The following is a 16,207-nucleotide window of genomic DNA, read 5'->3' on the forward strand; positions in this document are numbered from 1 at the left end:
CTATGTGGCCAACCATTGGAAATACAGAATTTAAAGTTGTTGGTGTTCCGGACACGGAAAGTAAGTAAGTAAGTACAATTAAAAAACGATGTTTTAGAATCAAATGTGCCAAAAATTCTTATAGGAAGCTGATAGAAGAAGGTTTGAGCTTGAATTTAGGTACATCATAATTTTAAAAATCATTTTTTTTTTACTTGTGTTTTTAAACCTTGAAAATCGTCATTTTTCTACTTTTTTCAGTTTTAAATTGTTTATAACTCGGAAACAGTTAACTTTGAAGAAAAATTACAGAAGACCTTTTTTGTTCCCAATGATCCAAAGAACCTAAAATAATGGCTATCTGGGCCGAAAAAATTGATTTTTATAATTTGTTTATTTTTTTTATAAATGTAGCAATAACTCCGAAATTATGGCATTTAGGTATAGAGAATATCACGTAAACAATAATCAGTATAAAAATACCAAGTTTTTTGTAAAAGGTATATATTATTAAAATACCCTAAATAAGGGTCATAATACAAAACGTTTTCGGATTAAGGAATCCATCATCAGTGTTTAAAAGCCAAAAATTGCATGCCTGAGCCACCAAAATATATTGGGTAAAAACCCTTTAAATGTAAATGATATGGTTGTCTTACATATTTATAAAAAGATCATCTGATGTTAAAGATATGCCTGGATGTTACCCAGGGCAACACAGGACTCTTCCCACGTGGTTGGAATTTTTTTTTGGAGAAAACCTCACATATTGGATTTCAAAGGGTTTTCTCCAAAAAAAATTCCAACCACGTGGGAAGAGTCCTGTGTTGCCCTGGGTAACATCCAGGCATATCTTTAACATCAGATGATCTTTTTATAAATATGTAAGACAACCATATCATTTACATTTAAAGGGTTTTTACCCAATACATTTTGGTGGCTCAGGCATGCAATTTTTTGCTTTTAAACACTGATGATGGATTCCTTAATCTGAAAACGTTTTGTATTGTAACCCTTATTTGGGGTATTTTAATATATACCTTTTACAAAAAACTTGGTATTTTTGTGAATTATGGTATACAGCCAGCTAGAGGAAGTTTATTTTCCTCGTGGATTTAATAATCACTATATCTTAAGGACTTCAAAACGTAAAAAATATACAGGCTGTATATGAACAATGTGTTGAATATAACATACCAATTTACAACTTATATATCGATTTGAAACAGGCGTTTGATTGAGTAGATATACAAAAGATGTTAAAGCAACTATCTATGTTAGAGATAACCAATAAGATAGTTAAAGTTATACAAATGACTTTGGAGTGTTCCAAAGCCATGTTGAGAATAGATGGAGATATGACAGAGCCATTTGATACTGAAAATGGAGTTAGGCAAGGAGATGCCTTATCAACAAGACTTTTTAATCTAATTTAGGAAGCTGTTGAATTAGATATGAACGGCTGTATTCATAATAAGCTGCAACAAAAGGGTATTAAGTGAAAAAGCTATAGAGCTGAAATAGGAAGCTGCTACATTTGGTTTATATATAAATGGAAAGTAAAACAAAATACACGGAGTGCACAAAGTCGGATCTACATGAGAATCTGAAGGTAAACAACCATACCTACGAATATAACCCTACTTTTCGCTGGGAGAGATTAAATGTCCAGCAAACGACGGCAATGTTGCCAGATTCCTTTTAGCGGGAATTTTAAAATTTTATAGCAGTTTGGTTTTAAATTTGACAGTTCTGTTTTCTCAAGTCAAAAATCTTAACCTTACTTTTACAAGTGATTAAGATTATTATTATTTTATTTACACGTAAATTGAAACAATAAATATCGTTCTTTGTCATAATTTAAAACTCATTATGTTGCAGTCTTTTCCAGTTGATAAAATTGCAATTCAAAAACTTTTAGGTAGGTATGTGTAACTTCCACATTATTATTGATTTTTTAAGTATTAAGGTTGATGTTGATATCAAAAATTTAGATTTCAAAGATAGTTTTATGTAGGTAGATCATGGACCTATAAATAAAGATAGGTTCTTTATTTATAGGTCCATGAGGTAGATACTAATAGAGTAATACTAGATAATAGATTAGATACAAAGTAAGCTGTAAGTAGTATAACTGCCCATGTAATCACCTGTTATGTTGTTTTTTTTAGATTTCCACTGTATGGATGGCACAGGAAAAGAGAACAAGAGTACAAGAACATGAAACATCTTATTATGAATGTATATGTATGTGATCCTCAAAAAATTATTTTACAAAACAAGATAGATAAAGAGCTTTAAAATCCCAAGGATCCTGCAAAATGTTTATTTGGTGTACTAGTCGAATAAGAGTATCTAAAAATATTGAAACTATTTTAAAACACATTACGGGCATGAGGATGATATAGAGCACTTACATAAATACCAAAATCAGATAAATATCTCTTCAAAGTTTATTTCGAGACTTTCTTCAAAAATGTAAGTAAAATATTTGCATATCGACGGCGGAAAGGCAGGACTTCGTAACTGAAAAAATTTTATAATATGAGGTACTTCAGTTTTCGCTTTAGAATAAGTGTATCGGCAGCTATTAAACAGCGATTACAGCTGGGAAAGTTTCTGGAAGGCTTCCAAAAGGCTTTCCCAGCTCTAAAAGCTGTTTAATAGGTGCTGATACACTTATTCTAAAGTGAAAACCGAAGTAACTCATTTTATACAAATTTTTCAGTTATGAGGTCCTGCCTTTCCGCCGTCGATATACACAATATAATTTAGAACAAGAATGTTACCACTAAACCACTTTTTAAATATTAATCATGAATATTTACTAGAGTTTACAATTTCAAACTAGTGTGTTTCAGTAGTATTTCAAACTACCTATATTTTACTTTTTTAGTAAACTTCAGACTGTTCAGGATAGCATAGGAGGCGAATTAAAAAGAATTGATTTACTTACAAGAAAAGATATCACAAACATTAAACTCTCTTATGGCATTGATTTGAAAGATGGGTATATGTACAATGATGATGCAACCAGTGTTTATTTTTGGGTTGAATGCTTACAGACTCATGTCCAATATTATTTTACAAACAACGGGGCATACTAATGGATATTCATTCTGAATTTAACATTTATTTCTTATTTTCCTTAATACTGTGCCAAAAGGAAATGTTAATTAAGTTTGGTAAATCCTTTATCGCAATCGATGGAACTCATGGGCTCAATTCCTATGACTTTGAACTTATAACAGTATTAGTAAAAGATGAATTTGGGAATGGATTTTGTATTGCGTTCTTATTTTCAAATAGAAAAGATACCTACTTTAATTTACCAATTTTTTTAAATACATGTCTGTGTTGGTATTATATGTATAGTCAAATGTTTTCATATCAGGCATAAGCGACACCTTTTACAATGCCTCGTCAAATGTAATGGGTATTGCTCCTAATAGACTGTTAAGTGCCTGGCACATAGATAGGGCATGGTAAGTAAATCTTAATAAAATATCTGATTCTGAAAAAATCCTATTATGTATACAAGATGTATTAATGATGGTTTAGAGAGTATTAATAGCTTTTTGGGTAGACTTCTAAGTGATGCAGATACATACAATTTTAGTAAGTATTTCCAGTAGAACTACTGCAATAACATCCAACAATGGGCCTATTGTTATAGGAAGGGGTTGTGCAATTAATACCAATATGACCATTCAAAATTTTCATAAAATTTTGGATAAAAGGGTATCCATTAGTTGTTATCAGTTAAGTTTAAAACTTGGCACTCATGGAGAGCTATACCATAATATATAATAGGTATATCTCATAATATTACATCTCATATTGTTCACTACAGTAGTAATGAGTAAGCCTGCATACACAGAACCATAATAATATATTATAGTTCGTGTATGCAGACTCACTCATTACAATAGTGAGCAATATGAGATATAACATATTATAGTATAAGTCTCTGTGCATGACCAGATTAACATGTTTGGTGCCCATCTCGAACAAGCTCCACTTGGCTGGTACCACATACTTAAATCATTTATTTAGTTACACAGTACTACTCACATAACTTATGTGTCGTCAGTACTTTCCGTAAAACCTTCGTGATGCTACCCATACGTCATGGCCACTGAATGTGTTAAAGCTTGTTAATGTAGGAGAGTTATACTAAAATATATATCTTATATTATATTGCCTTAAATAGAAAAAATATCTTATTTAAATTGTATCCATGTAAGTTTTGATTTAATGAAATAAACCTTTTAATCAAAAAAGTGTTGTTTACTTGTGTACACCCAGCAATATCCTGATCATAGATAAATAATATAGTATTACCGGATCCTGATATGCAGACGCCAATAGGGCTTTTCATCGATTGTCATTTGTTTCGAGCTTCTGTCATGAGTCACATAATATTAATGTATCTACGTCATACGTCTTTGGTTTGTATCATTGGTATATACCAATAACGTACGACGTAGATATATTAATATTATGTGACACATGATAGAAGCTCGAAACAAATGACTGAGTGAAAAGCCCTATAATACAGGCAAATTAAGCCGTAAATCATCAAATAAACAAAAAAATTGCGAAGTGGCTGTAACTTTCTACACTCATAAACCAACACATTATTTTGAAAAATCCGATGAGTCCCGAGCATTAAATGTTGTGCTCGACCCGAAATTCAGGTATAAAGACCCCGGCGCTCCCCTCCCCAACTACGTAACGGTCACCGGCAGTCAGTCGACCAAATGCTTGCGTACTCGGCGTATTGGTTAGTTGTCTTTTAAACAGTGTGCGTCTAGTATTATTTGTTGTAAGATATTTCGGTTGAGCAGTATTAGAAAAACTTGACAATCAACAATTATTATTGTGCATTTTAAACATTCTGTGGGTGGGTTTGTATGTGCATGAACACTTTTCAATAAGACTGAAAACAATGAGTGTTTTATTTGTGAAAAACCCATTTCAGATGATGCTGTAACGGTTGGTCTAGAAGCCATACAAACTTTAATCAATTGCAGCATAGAACGAGGAGATGGCAAACACCAGTTACTCAGCGAAAGTGATTTGATAGTTGTCCACAGAAATTGTAGGAAAGATTATACAAGACCAAGCAACGTGAAAGCGGCGAAGAAGATATTTTTTGATGATGAAGCATCTACGTCAAAATTGTCACCAACAAAAAAAAATTAAGATCTGAATCATCATTTGATTTGAAAAGTACATGCTTTTTTGTACTGAAAAAATAGATGAAGCTTTTAAAGAAAAACAGAAAAAATTACCGGTAAGCAGAAGAATGTCAATCACTACTGTCGACAATGTAAGTACCCAAAACAGTATGATAAAACACGCTAATGAGAGAAATGACAAATGGGGAAGAGATGTCAAGGGGCGTATAAGTAACGCAATAGATTTGGTCTCAGAAAAAGCTGTATAGCACGATAAATGCTACCGAGAATCCTTTCGAGTAAAACGAGAGAAAAGTATCAAGTCTGGGCGCCCCTTGTCAGAAGACGTAACATCTGCTATGGAAACGATTTATAATTATTTATAAAATAGTGACGATTGTCAATTCTCATTACACGAGTTAATAAAACAAATCGAAGGTTATGTACCGCATGAAACAACTATAAAATATAAGTTGATAAAAAAGCAGCCGAAATCATAAAATCTGACATCATTGATTGTATTTATAAGAACACATCTTATCCTCGGAGCACCGAATTTTTGAGTAACATTGAAGACAACGTTCCTGATTCCCTAATGTTTTTTTTTTTGGAAAAAGTCATCATGGATAAACGAAAATCTAATTCACAGTTACTAAAAAAAATGTGTTATGATAGGACATTCTATAATATCTGCAGTTAAGCCCCGTTCTTTTAATTCTCCTTTACAACTAAGTATTGCGTCATTTATTTATAAAAAGATGGGTTCCAAAAATTTAGTGCCAATGCTATCCAAGCTGGGTATTTGCTCCAGTTATAATGACGTGCAAATCCTCGAAGCATCACTAATAATGGCTCCACCAGAAGTAATTAAGCCTAGAGCATTCTGCCAATTTGTTTTTGGTAACTGCGATTTCAACGTTAATTCAATTGATGGTTACAATACGTTCCATAACATGGCTGGTGTTCAATGCATAACCCCGGCTACCTCGATAGCATACTCTTCAGATGTAATTGAGCGACGCAAAAAGTTAAAGAAGTTTGCAATTGTCGGTAAAAAAGGTATTGTTGAACTTCGTGTGTCTGAAAAAAAAGACGGAATGGGATTGAAGAACCTTCTTTTTCAGAATTTAGATGATCTGTTTCCTTTTAAAAAATACGATGAAGTTCCAAGTGTGTATGATGTATTGTGGATGTGCGGAAAATGGAAAACATTCGAAAATATTGCTGGATGGCAAGGACATATGGAAACAATCACGTCTACTGAATCTTTTTATCAGGCGAAAATACAATTATTGCCGTTTATAATAGATCCACCAAGTGATTACAACACCGTTTACACGTCCCTAATGATGACTGTTGAAAACTCCAAGGAACTGCAAATTCAGACCACGTTTGATCAACCCTTGTACATGACTGCTGTTGACGTAGTGCTTTCCGCGGAGCTGGACTCTGAATAATGTTATAATCTGACTTGGAGGATTTCATTTGGTAATGTCATTTATAGGCTGCATTGGTTTGATAATGAAGGGTAGTGGATTGAAAGAATTACTGAGTACTATCTACGCATCCAATTCAGTTGACAAAATGTTAACAGGATATGCTTATGCTAGAGCTATTAGAGGGCATTTATTAGTGCAATTGTCTCTTGCAAAATGTGTATTAAATGACATAAATTTCAACGACGAAGCATGTAATGTTATCGCAGATATATTTTTGAATTTCGGAGACAACCCTCCAGTAAGAAAAACGATCGAAGAAATAGATTTACTACACAACATTACGAATAAATTCAAACAACAGTTGGATAAAGTGGAAGAGAATAGTCCGACTGCAAAGTTGTGGGTACAGTACCTCAATATGGTAACCTTGCTGAAAAAATTCATCGAAGCTGAAAGAATTGGAGACTGGGAAAAACACATGTACACCATAAAGTTAATGATACCTTATTTCCACGCTAGTGGGCAAATTTATCTGCAGAGCGTGGCAAACTTGAAAGAGAAAATGGACATATCTGAGTATAACAAATTTGTTACAAACGGATACTTTACGATAAGGCGCAAAGAAAAATTTTTTTTAACAGAAATATTATTAACAGAAACAAAATTATGGTACTATATCTTTATTTATTATTTTAGATCTTAGGATGCTAAATTTACCAATCTTGTCAATATTGATAGTGATTTACTTGAAAAAAAAATCAAAAAATTATATTACTTCTTATTATTTTAGATCTTAGGATGCTAAATTTACCAAACTTGTCTATATTCATAGAGATTTACATGAAAAAAAATCAAAATATTGTACTATTTACTTGTGGGTCTCTGAGAGGCCCGTTGTACTGCAAAAGGTTAAGCGTGGCCAATCCAGCACAGCCTTTATGGCTAGGGACTCTTTGGTTTCTTGAAATATATACATTTTCAAAGGTCTATACCAAGTTACAGCCACTTCGCAATTTTTTTGTTTATTTTGGACAATTTTATTGGACTACTATATCATGTAAATACAAGTCATAAAGATGTCTTTCTACGGTTAAAATTTCACAGCCTAAAGACATCATTTATGTAACTTCTTAAGCCGTCACAAAATGACTGCAGTAAGAAAATAGAATTTATTAACTCACCTCGCCCCCAGGCAAAGTAAAGGTGCTAGGCCACTAAGAATGTTTTTTTCAATTTTTTTTATTTTGTGGCTTTAGCGCTTAGCTATTTAGCCAGATACATGATGAGAATTAATACTATTATAATACATATTAAAACTAATTCAAATTACTAGTAATTTTATTAATATTCTGAATAATTATGTAACCATGCAAGTGCACTTAATACTAAAATAAAAAAAGTGTCCATCTATACTCTATACTATCCCAACACATTTTCACCTTTGAAATCGTAAATTTCCATTCCCATTAAAAAATAATTTTGTACTGTATAAGTATATTTCTATTGAGCTTCATTTTTTTTTTTTCAAAATACTGCAACATGAGTTTTAAATTATGGCACAGTACAATACTTGTTCCAATATTTACATGTAAATAAAATAATCCTAATTACTTGTAACAGTAAGGTTATATTAAAATTTAAGAATACAGAACTGTTTTAAAACCAAAGTGGCATTAGACTAATTTTAAAATTCCCGCTAAAAGGAAAAAGGTAAATCTGGCAACGGTGCCGTCGTTTGCTGGACATTTAATCTCTCCCCTTTTCGCTACCTAGGCTCAATAATTAATGACAAAAACAACGTTACTATACCACTTAGCGGTAATAAGTGCTTTTATGCATACAAAGACTTAATGACAAGTAAGTTACTAAATCGTGAGTCTAAGCTAAGCTTAAAATCTACAAGACAGCAATTAGACATATGGATGTGAAACGTGGACTGATGAAAATCAACTGAGAATATTTGACGGCAAAATACTAAAAAAGATATTTGGACCAACCCATTGCAGCGATGGTTCGTGGAGAATTAAAATGAACTACGAACTCGATATACTAATGCAGAGCGCAGATATTAGATTTATAAAGTCACAAAGACTAAAGTGGCTTGTTCACTTAAAAATAATGCCAAATAATCGGGCTGTAAAAGTAATCCAGAGATGGAAGACCAAAGGAATAAACACATCTGTGCGAGTCTAAAGATAAGATTTTAGCTATTTGTTTAACGTGGACTACAATATTTGTTAAAAAAATGATTTAGATATAATTCATATTGGCATTTGTTTAGCCATTCTCTCTTGGCATTTTCTGTAGTTGTTTGACTTCGAAGGTTACTCATAATCTTGCAATAATGTCAGATCATCTCATATCTCTTTCACTATTTTTATTTTTTTTTACAATTTTTGCAGAATTTATTAGTGTTAGTTTTTTCCGATAGACTAGTGATATTTTTATAAAAAGTATGCAAGTTTGGACATATTCTTCCTCCAATTAATTCACTCCAGTGTTTTCTATTTTGCACCACTTGCTTCCAAAACGCTTCCAGCTACCTATTGGAAGTTATCAGTAGTAATTGCACAAGAGCTCTGAAATTATTGAATTTTTCCCGAGTGACACTTTGACAGTTTTAATTTCACGACCCGAAGGCGAGTGAAATTATGTCAAAGTGTCACGAGAGCAAAAATTCTATATTAATTTCAGAGGTCGAGTGCAATTTGTTGCGATTATTTCATGAATAAAACTGCTCAAAACCAAAATTTTATTGTAATTTATTTATGTAAGTACCATTAAACACACAGTTTTTATAAATATTTGACGATTGAAAGTCATATACTTAACGACGGGAGATTATCAAAAATTATCGATTTAATTCAGATTTCTGTAGCTTTCTATTGGTCAGAATCTCCTATGAATGAAATAATCTAAAATATATTCGCTATAATTCTATTTTTTTATAATGAATGGTTTTTTTAGGAAAATCAATTTTAATTCGATATTTTCCTTTTAAAAACAATCTAGAAATGTGGTAATACCATTATAATACCTTTTAAAATGCACTTAAGCATTCCTCGGTTATATTAAATTTTCATCGATTGAAATATTATGTTTAATATAATTCAAAATAAGCGTAGACAAACAAATAATACAAACTCAGTATCAAATACCACCACTAGTATTGCTATATACTAATATATCTATATCCGAACCTCACGATTTTGCACATCGGTTGATGTACTAAATTTTACTTGTTATATTAAATACTACAATGTGCATCTGAAGTTCGCCCCCCCTCAAATTACCTTTTGAAGCCTAAAACATAATACATTTTTTCAGTAACTAAACTGAAAAGAAAAAATGTATAAAAATTTTCAGTTTCTTTGCAACACGAAAATGCAGCAGCTGCATAATACTCCGGTTAAATCGGAGAGTGCAGGAAGTGTTTATACCGGTTTCGGAGGTTTTTTCCCCCTCATCAGTAGTCACATATCCTCCTAAGAGGATATCCCACTCTCCGATTTAACCAGAGTATTATGCAGCTGCTGCATTTTCGTGTTGCAAAGAAATTGAAAATGTTTATACATTTTTAATTCATTTACTCTTTTGTTGAGTACTAAGGAATCTTTCTTGTTTGAACTTTTACCAATCTGAGCAGATTAGTTGTGAATTATTGAAAATTATCTCATCTTAATTTCCTCGGCATCCTGTTTGATTTATAAATTTTAAAAATCTGAGGAGGTGTAACCAAAGAAAATATTCCACCTGTTGTTAATCTGGTGGTATGGAAACGATATTTATCGTCGTTTTCTGTGTTACTTAGATTGATAACTTACTTTGTTAAACTGAAAAGGTTTATGCCCATTGGTTTAATTGTATTTTAGTCTCCTTTTTCTATGATGCGTATCGAATCCAAATTCAAGAATTGATCTGGCAAGATATAACATCTTGAGACTCATAATTCAAGGAAAAATAGAAAGTAGGAGAAGCTTAGGAAGGAGACGCGTTTCCTGGTTGAAGAAACCTGAGAGAATGGATTGGTTGCGGCCCAAGGCAACAACTGTTCAGAGCAGCTACCCCAAAGGTCAAAATAGCCACGATGATTGCCAAACCTTCGTCGCAGAGATAGCACTTAAAGAAGAAGAATTTTTACCCATCTCTCTAAGTACTAATTCCGAAGTACTGACGAAGCCAAGAGAAATCAAATCTAAGACGAACGATCTCAAAAGTCAAGCCTTCCAAAGAATCTAAACCAGACACACTAACTTAGGAAATCTCAATCCTTAGAAGACATATACAAGACCTAACAATACAGAGACAAGTTTCAGAATTGTATTTTAAAAATTAATGCTTTTGCAAGTAGAATTGCTCTGCTTACATCCTTTCTTTAACATACGCATGGCTATACTTAACCTGCAGCTATTTGGGAGTCTATTATGTTCAATTTACAGATTTCCCCTATCGAAACACCTCCACCACATTTTATCAGAAATTGGACCATATTTTATCATAATTTAATACATTTGGTTATTCATAGTAGTTTCAATAAATAACTATTTACAAACTACAATTTTTTAGTCTACAAATCGCTCAATCCATCCTCGGATATTAGCTTTGCTTTGATGAAATAATTACCAATAAAGTCAATACAATATAATTGATTTGCACTATATTTAACATACTAAAAGGCAATAATATACAATACAAATCTAATTAAAACGTTGATCTAAAACATTTTAAGTCAATTATGTGTTCCATGAAAACATTATTTTTGATTTACTAATGCATCTTTTGTTATAATGTGAGCTTTAACAATGACGTATTGACATCAAAACAACAAAAGACCAATATAAATTTGGATCAAACAACCCAGTTTTATGTAAAAATCAAACAACTATGCCGGTAGAAGAGATTTATATGAACAATAATTATATCCGCTGGGAGAGTTGGCACGGAGGGGATATGACATTTCGACAGTGCTTCTCATGGTGGGATAATTTGTAGGCCCTCCCCCACGGGCGATAAATTCAGTTCTTTTTTTCCCTATTTTCTTACCTTAGTAATGAAATCCACGTCTTTTTTTCAACCAGCTTCTTTAGAAACACGAAGAACCTACGTATACCTCTTTCACTATAGTGTTTACAATCCGGGGAAAAACACATTTACGATTTTTTATTATACAAAACACAATGGTTCGCAAAAGTTCCCAACCTTTGCTTGGTGAATATAAAGGCTGTATGACACTATGCATTTTCTTGCATCATTTCTAATATCGTTTCTGATATTAGAAAGTTATATACATTTTCTTGTATCGTTTCTTGTACGTACATTTGTGCCTTGTATGACACTATGCAAGTTATGGTATCAAAAATTGTATGTAATTCGGCACGTGATTGGTCGAAATTTTGTTCGCCACCCTGTGTCACGTTACATTGGTATGGTACTACTGCGTCTACAGCTGATTTTAAGGATTTTATAAAGTTTATAAAATTTTAAAAACTTATAAATTTAACATTTTAATGTTAACCAGAATTTTTACGTTGACTGTTTGAGGTTGATTATTTGTCAAAAATGAGTAACCATTTTCAATTTCGTTACAGAACGAAAATACAGCCGCATCATATTCTAGTCCAATCAGAGAGTGCAGCAAGCACCTCTACCGGTTTCGAAACTTATTAGTCTCTCATCAGAAGGCACATATGCTGCTCTCTCTGATCCAACCAAAACAAATCCATGCCAAATCTATGTCATTTCGTTCGTTGCAATCCGTGACTGTACGCCGGGGTTTGTTTTGGTTGGATCAGAGAGAGCAGCATATGTGCCTCCTGATGAGAGACTAATAAGTTTCGAAACCGGTAGAGGTGGTTGCTGCACTCTCTGATTGGACTAGAATATGATACGGCTGTATTTTCGTTTTGCAACGAAATTGAAAATGGTTACTCATTTTTGATTTACATGTTTACTCTGATTGGAGTATAAAGGGAACCATTCTCGTTGGAACTTTACTGCGCTGAGCAGATGGGACGTGAATTATAAATTGTAATATTCCCTCATCTTCCTTAGTCTCAGCATCCGTTATGGCTTGCAAATTGTAAAAGCCTCGGAGGTGTAACCAGAGAAGGTTCCCACTGTTTTCAGTCTGGTGGGGTGTAGAGTAACATTATGTTGTTTTATATGCCATTAGATTGAAAACTTAGTCTTTTGCTAGCAGTCGCCGCTAGGGCACCTATGCCATTTCGTTCGTTGCAATCCGTGACTGCACGCCGGGGTTTGTTTTGGTTGGATCAGAGAGAGCAGCATATGTGCCTCCTGATGAGAGACTAATAAGTTTCAAAACCGGTAGAGGTGCTTGCTGCACTCTCTGTTTTGAAAATGGTTACTCATTTTCGTAAAACTCGCGTTTTGCAACGAAATTGAAAATGGTTACTCATTTTTGATTTACCAGTTTACTCTGATTGGAGTATGAAGGAAACCATTCTCGTTGGAACTTTACCGCGCTGAGCAGATGGGACGTGAATTATAAATTGTAAAATTCCCTCATCTTCCTTAGTCTCAGCATCCATTCTGGCTTGCAAATTGTAGAAGCCTCGGAGGTGTAACCAGAGAAGGTTCCCATTGTTTTCAGTCTGGTGGGGTGTAGAGTAACATTATGTTGTTTTATATGCCATTAGATTGAAAACTTAGTCTTTTGAATATTTGTATCTATATTTTGTTTTGATATTTCTGCTTAAATATTTGCATTAGAATTATCTTCAGTTTGATCCAAATTAGGAACTATTGTATTTTCCTCTATTAAAAAATTATGCACCACAATGAAAGCCAAAGTTATATTTTGAGCTTTATCAGGAGCTAAATATATGGTTATTAGTAGAATAGTAGTCCATATATTAAGTAACAATAAAAGACTTATAAATAATACCTACAAAAACACAAATAAATTCATCAAGACATAAATCATTATGACATTTAGATTTAAATGTTTTACCAACACCAACAGGTTTTACGTTTTTGCTCTTTGCGCAGAAATTGGCGCAGTTGTTGACGTTGTACAAGAATCTGTGTCTGACACAAATTCTTAAATCGTTTCTGATATCGTTTCTTGTATCTGTGTATGACACTATGCATTTTTTTGACATATCAGAAACGATATCAGAAATAATACAAGAAAATGCATAATGTCATACAGCCTTAACTAAAAAACTATATTTTGTAGAAATTTAAGACCGAATAATGGTGGTATTTTTTGAAAAAAACCCTACACTTAGACTAAGGCCACAGGGGCGATAATTTACGGCGCCGTAAGAGCAGTAAACCTGACGAGGCATTGGTTGACTAAGGCTACGGCTCCACGGGCGAGAAATTGACGCTAGCAGTAGCCGGCAAACGAACTTAAGGTTCCGCGGAACGGAATAGGAATAGCCGAACTGAACCGACTACGCACAAGTCCTGTAGTCGGTACAGTTCGGCCATTCCTATTCCGTTTCGCGGAACCTTAAGTTCGTTTTACGGCTACTGCTAGCGTCAATTTCTCGCCCGTGGAGCCGTAGCCTAAATACCACACATCACAAAAGAGCACCAGGAACTGAGATCTAGAAATTCTCCAATCAGAACTGCCCGAAAAATTGGTGATATTTTTGATATACATTGGCAAAAAAACCTGCTAACAAAGGTTCTAACAAAAAATGCTTGCCTATTTTCCCTGCAGATTGTAGCAGGTTTTGGTTACCAATACGAAAGGTAGAAGTCAGCAACAAGAATATATCAAAAACTATTAGTCTAGTAAAATAAAATTTCACTACATGTAAAACAAAATGTAAATTCGTACAGGTTGAAACAAATTTTATATCAAAGTTTAGGTGGGTACAAAAGATATTTTCAAGAAAGTATCCAAATCACACAAGGGGATCATTCTTTAAATAATTAAAAAGGGTCATTTTTGCAAAAAAATTACTTTTTTAACTGCTGAGGTCATTCAATTACTAATGAAGGTCTATAGGATTATTTTCTGCAAAGTTAAAGCGTTAATCTTTCACATATAACTTACTAAATTAAATTTGACCCCCTATTTATTTAAATAATTATACATGAAACTTTAAAAACAAATTTGCAAAAAATTATTTTTAGCGTTTTAAATAAGCACTATAAAATATCTTATTTTACAGAAAAAGTTGTGCTATGTTATCAGTATTAAACAAAAAAAAATTAGTCCAAAAATATTTAATATTTTTTGAGATATTGAATTTGTTTATTAAATGTTACTCTATTTTCAATTGCAAAAACGCGGTTGTTGCCAAAGAAATATTCACCTGTATTAAATCTTATTAGTTTTATTTTTATGTATATTTTCGATAAATGTATTGATAAATTCAAATTTCAATTAAACTTCCCCCTAAAATGACATTTGAAAATTATTCAAATTTGTTTATAATTTGTTTTTTTAATAACGTCGCGGGGATTAAATATTTTGAAATGCCGTTTCGATAATTGAGTTTCTAGGAATTTTTCACTAATTAACAAATTTTTTTGTCTTTTTTTCCTCTTCTTTTTTTTTCATGGAGTTATATTACTACGGGCCCTTTTAAGGTTAAGTTTCATTAAGAATGTCGAATCTCTAAGTTATAGATTCTAGACCTAAAAATATTAAGATTGGTCTAAAATCACTTAAATAAAATGTGGCTGGTTACTGAGTTACAGAGTGTTTAATTTAAAAATTTAAAATTATTTTTACCAAGTACTTTTAAACTATTTGACGCATCCTTATTATACTTGCACTAGATACAGTCTACTAAATTGTGACAAATAAAAGTTTCTAGCTACTACCAGAGGCGTACGACAGGGGATAGCTAATGGTTGACCCGTTCCAAATTCTACGCCACTGAGGGAATTACTATTTTAGCGAAATTTTTCGATTCTCCAATACTTTATATGTAAATAATATACTCTTTACTGGTAACGATTAAGTCATTAGTTTTCGAGATATTGGACGTTAAAAATGAAACGGCATAGTTATTTTGATTCATTCATTCATTCATTTTAAACTTCCAATATCTCTCAAACTGATGACTTTATCGATACCAATAAAGTTATTTACATACAAAGTATTGGAGAATCGAAAAATTTCGTTAAAATAGTAATTCACTCAGTGGCGTAGAATTTGGAAAGAGTCAATCATTCACTATCCCCTGTCGTACGCCTCTGGCACTAGCTAGAAACGTTTATTAATCACAATTTAGTAGGGCGTATAATAGCCACATTTTCTGCCAAGTATGATAAGGATACGTTAAATAGTTTTAAAGTACTTGGTAACAATAATTTTTAAATTTTTAAATAAAACTCAGTAAGTAGCCACATTTTATTTAAGAGATTTTAGTTAAATCTTAATATTTTTAGGTCTACAATCTAGATCTCATAGACTCGACATTCTTAATAAAATTTAACCTTAAAAGGGCCCGTAGTAATGTAACTCCAAGGAAAAAAAGAAGAAGAAAAAACGACAAAAAATTGTGTTAATTAGTAAAAAATTCCCAGGAACCCAATTATCGAAACGGCATTTTAAAATACTTAATCCCCGCGACGTTATTAAAAAAACAATTTATAAACAAATTTGTATGATTTTCA

At 32.6% G+C, this 16,207-nt stretch overlaps 2 protein-coding genes across 2 annotated transcripts in view; one reads left to right on the forward strand and one right to left on the reverse strand.

Annotated features, from left to right (window-relative positions):
* Positions 1-124, forward strand: part of LOC126885603 (uncharacterized) — a 147,812-nt gene extending 147,688 nt beyond the window's left edge. Inside the window, exon 3 of the mRNA XM_050652206.1 lies at positions 98-124. Coding sequence (XP_050508163.1) covers positions 98-124 — 27 coding nt within the window. The remainder of the gene's footprint in view (positions 1-97) is intronic.
* Positions 1-16,207, reverse strand: part of LOC126884812 (short neuropeptide F-like) — a 270,988-nt gene that overhangs the window by 202,052 nt on the left and 52,729 nt on the right. The gene's annotated exons all lie outside the window — the stretch shown is intronic.

The sequence above is a fragment of the Diabrotica virgifera genome, chromosome 5, assembly GCF_917563875.1.
Source record: "Diabrotica virgifera virgifera chromosome 5, PGI_DIABVI_V3a".
Classification (NCBI taxonomy): domain Eukaryota; kingdom Metazoa; phylum Arthropoda; class Insecta; order Coleoptera; family Chrysomelidae; genus Diabrotica; species Diabrotica virgifera.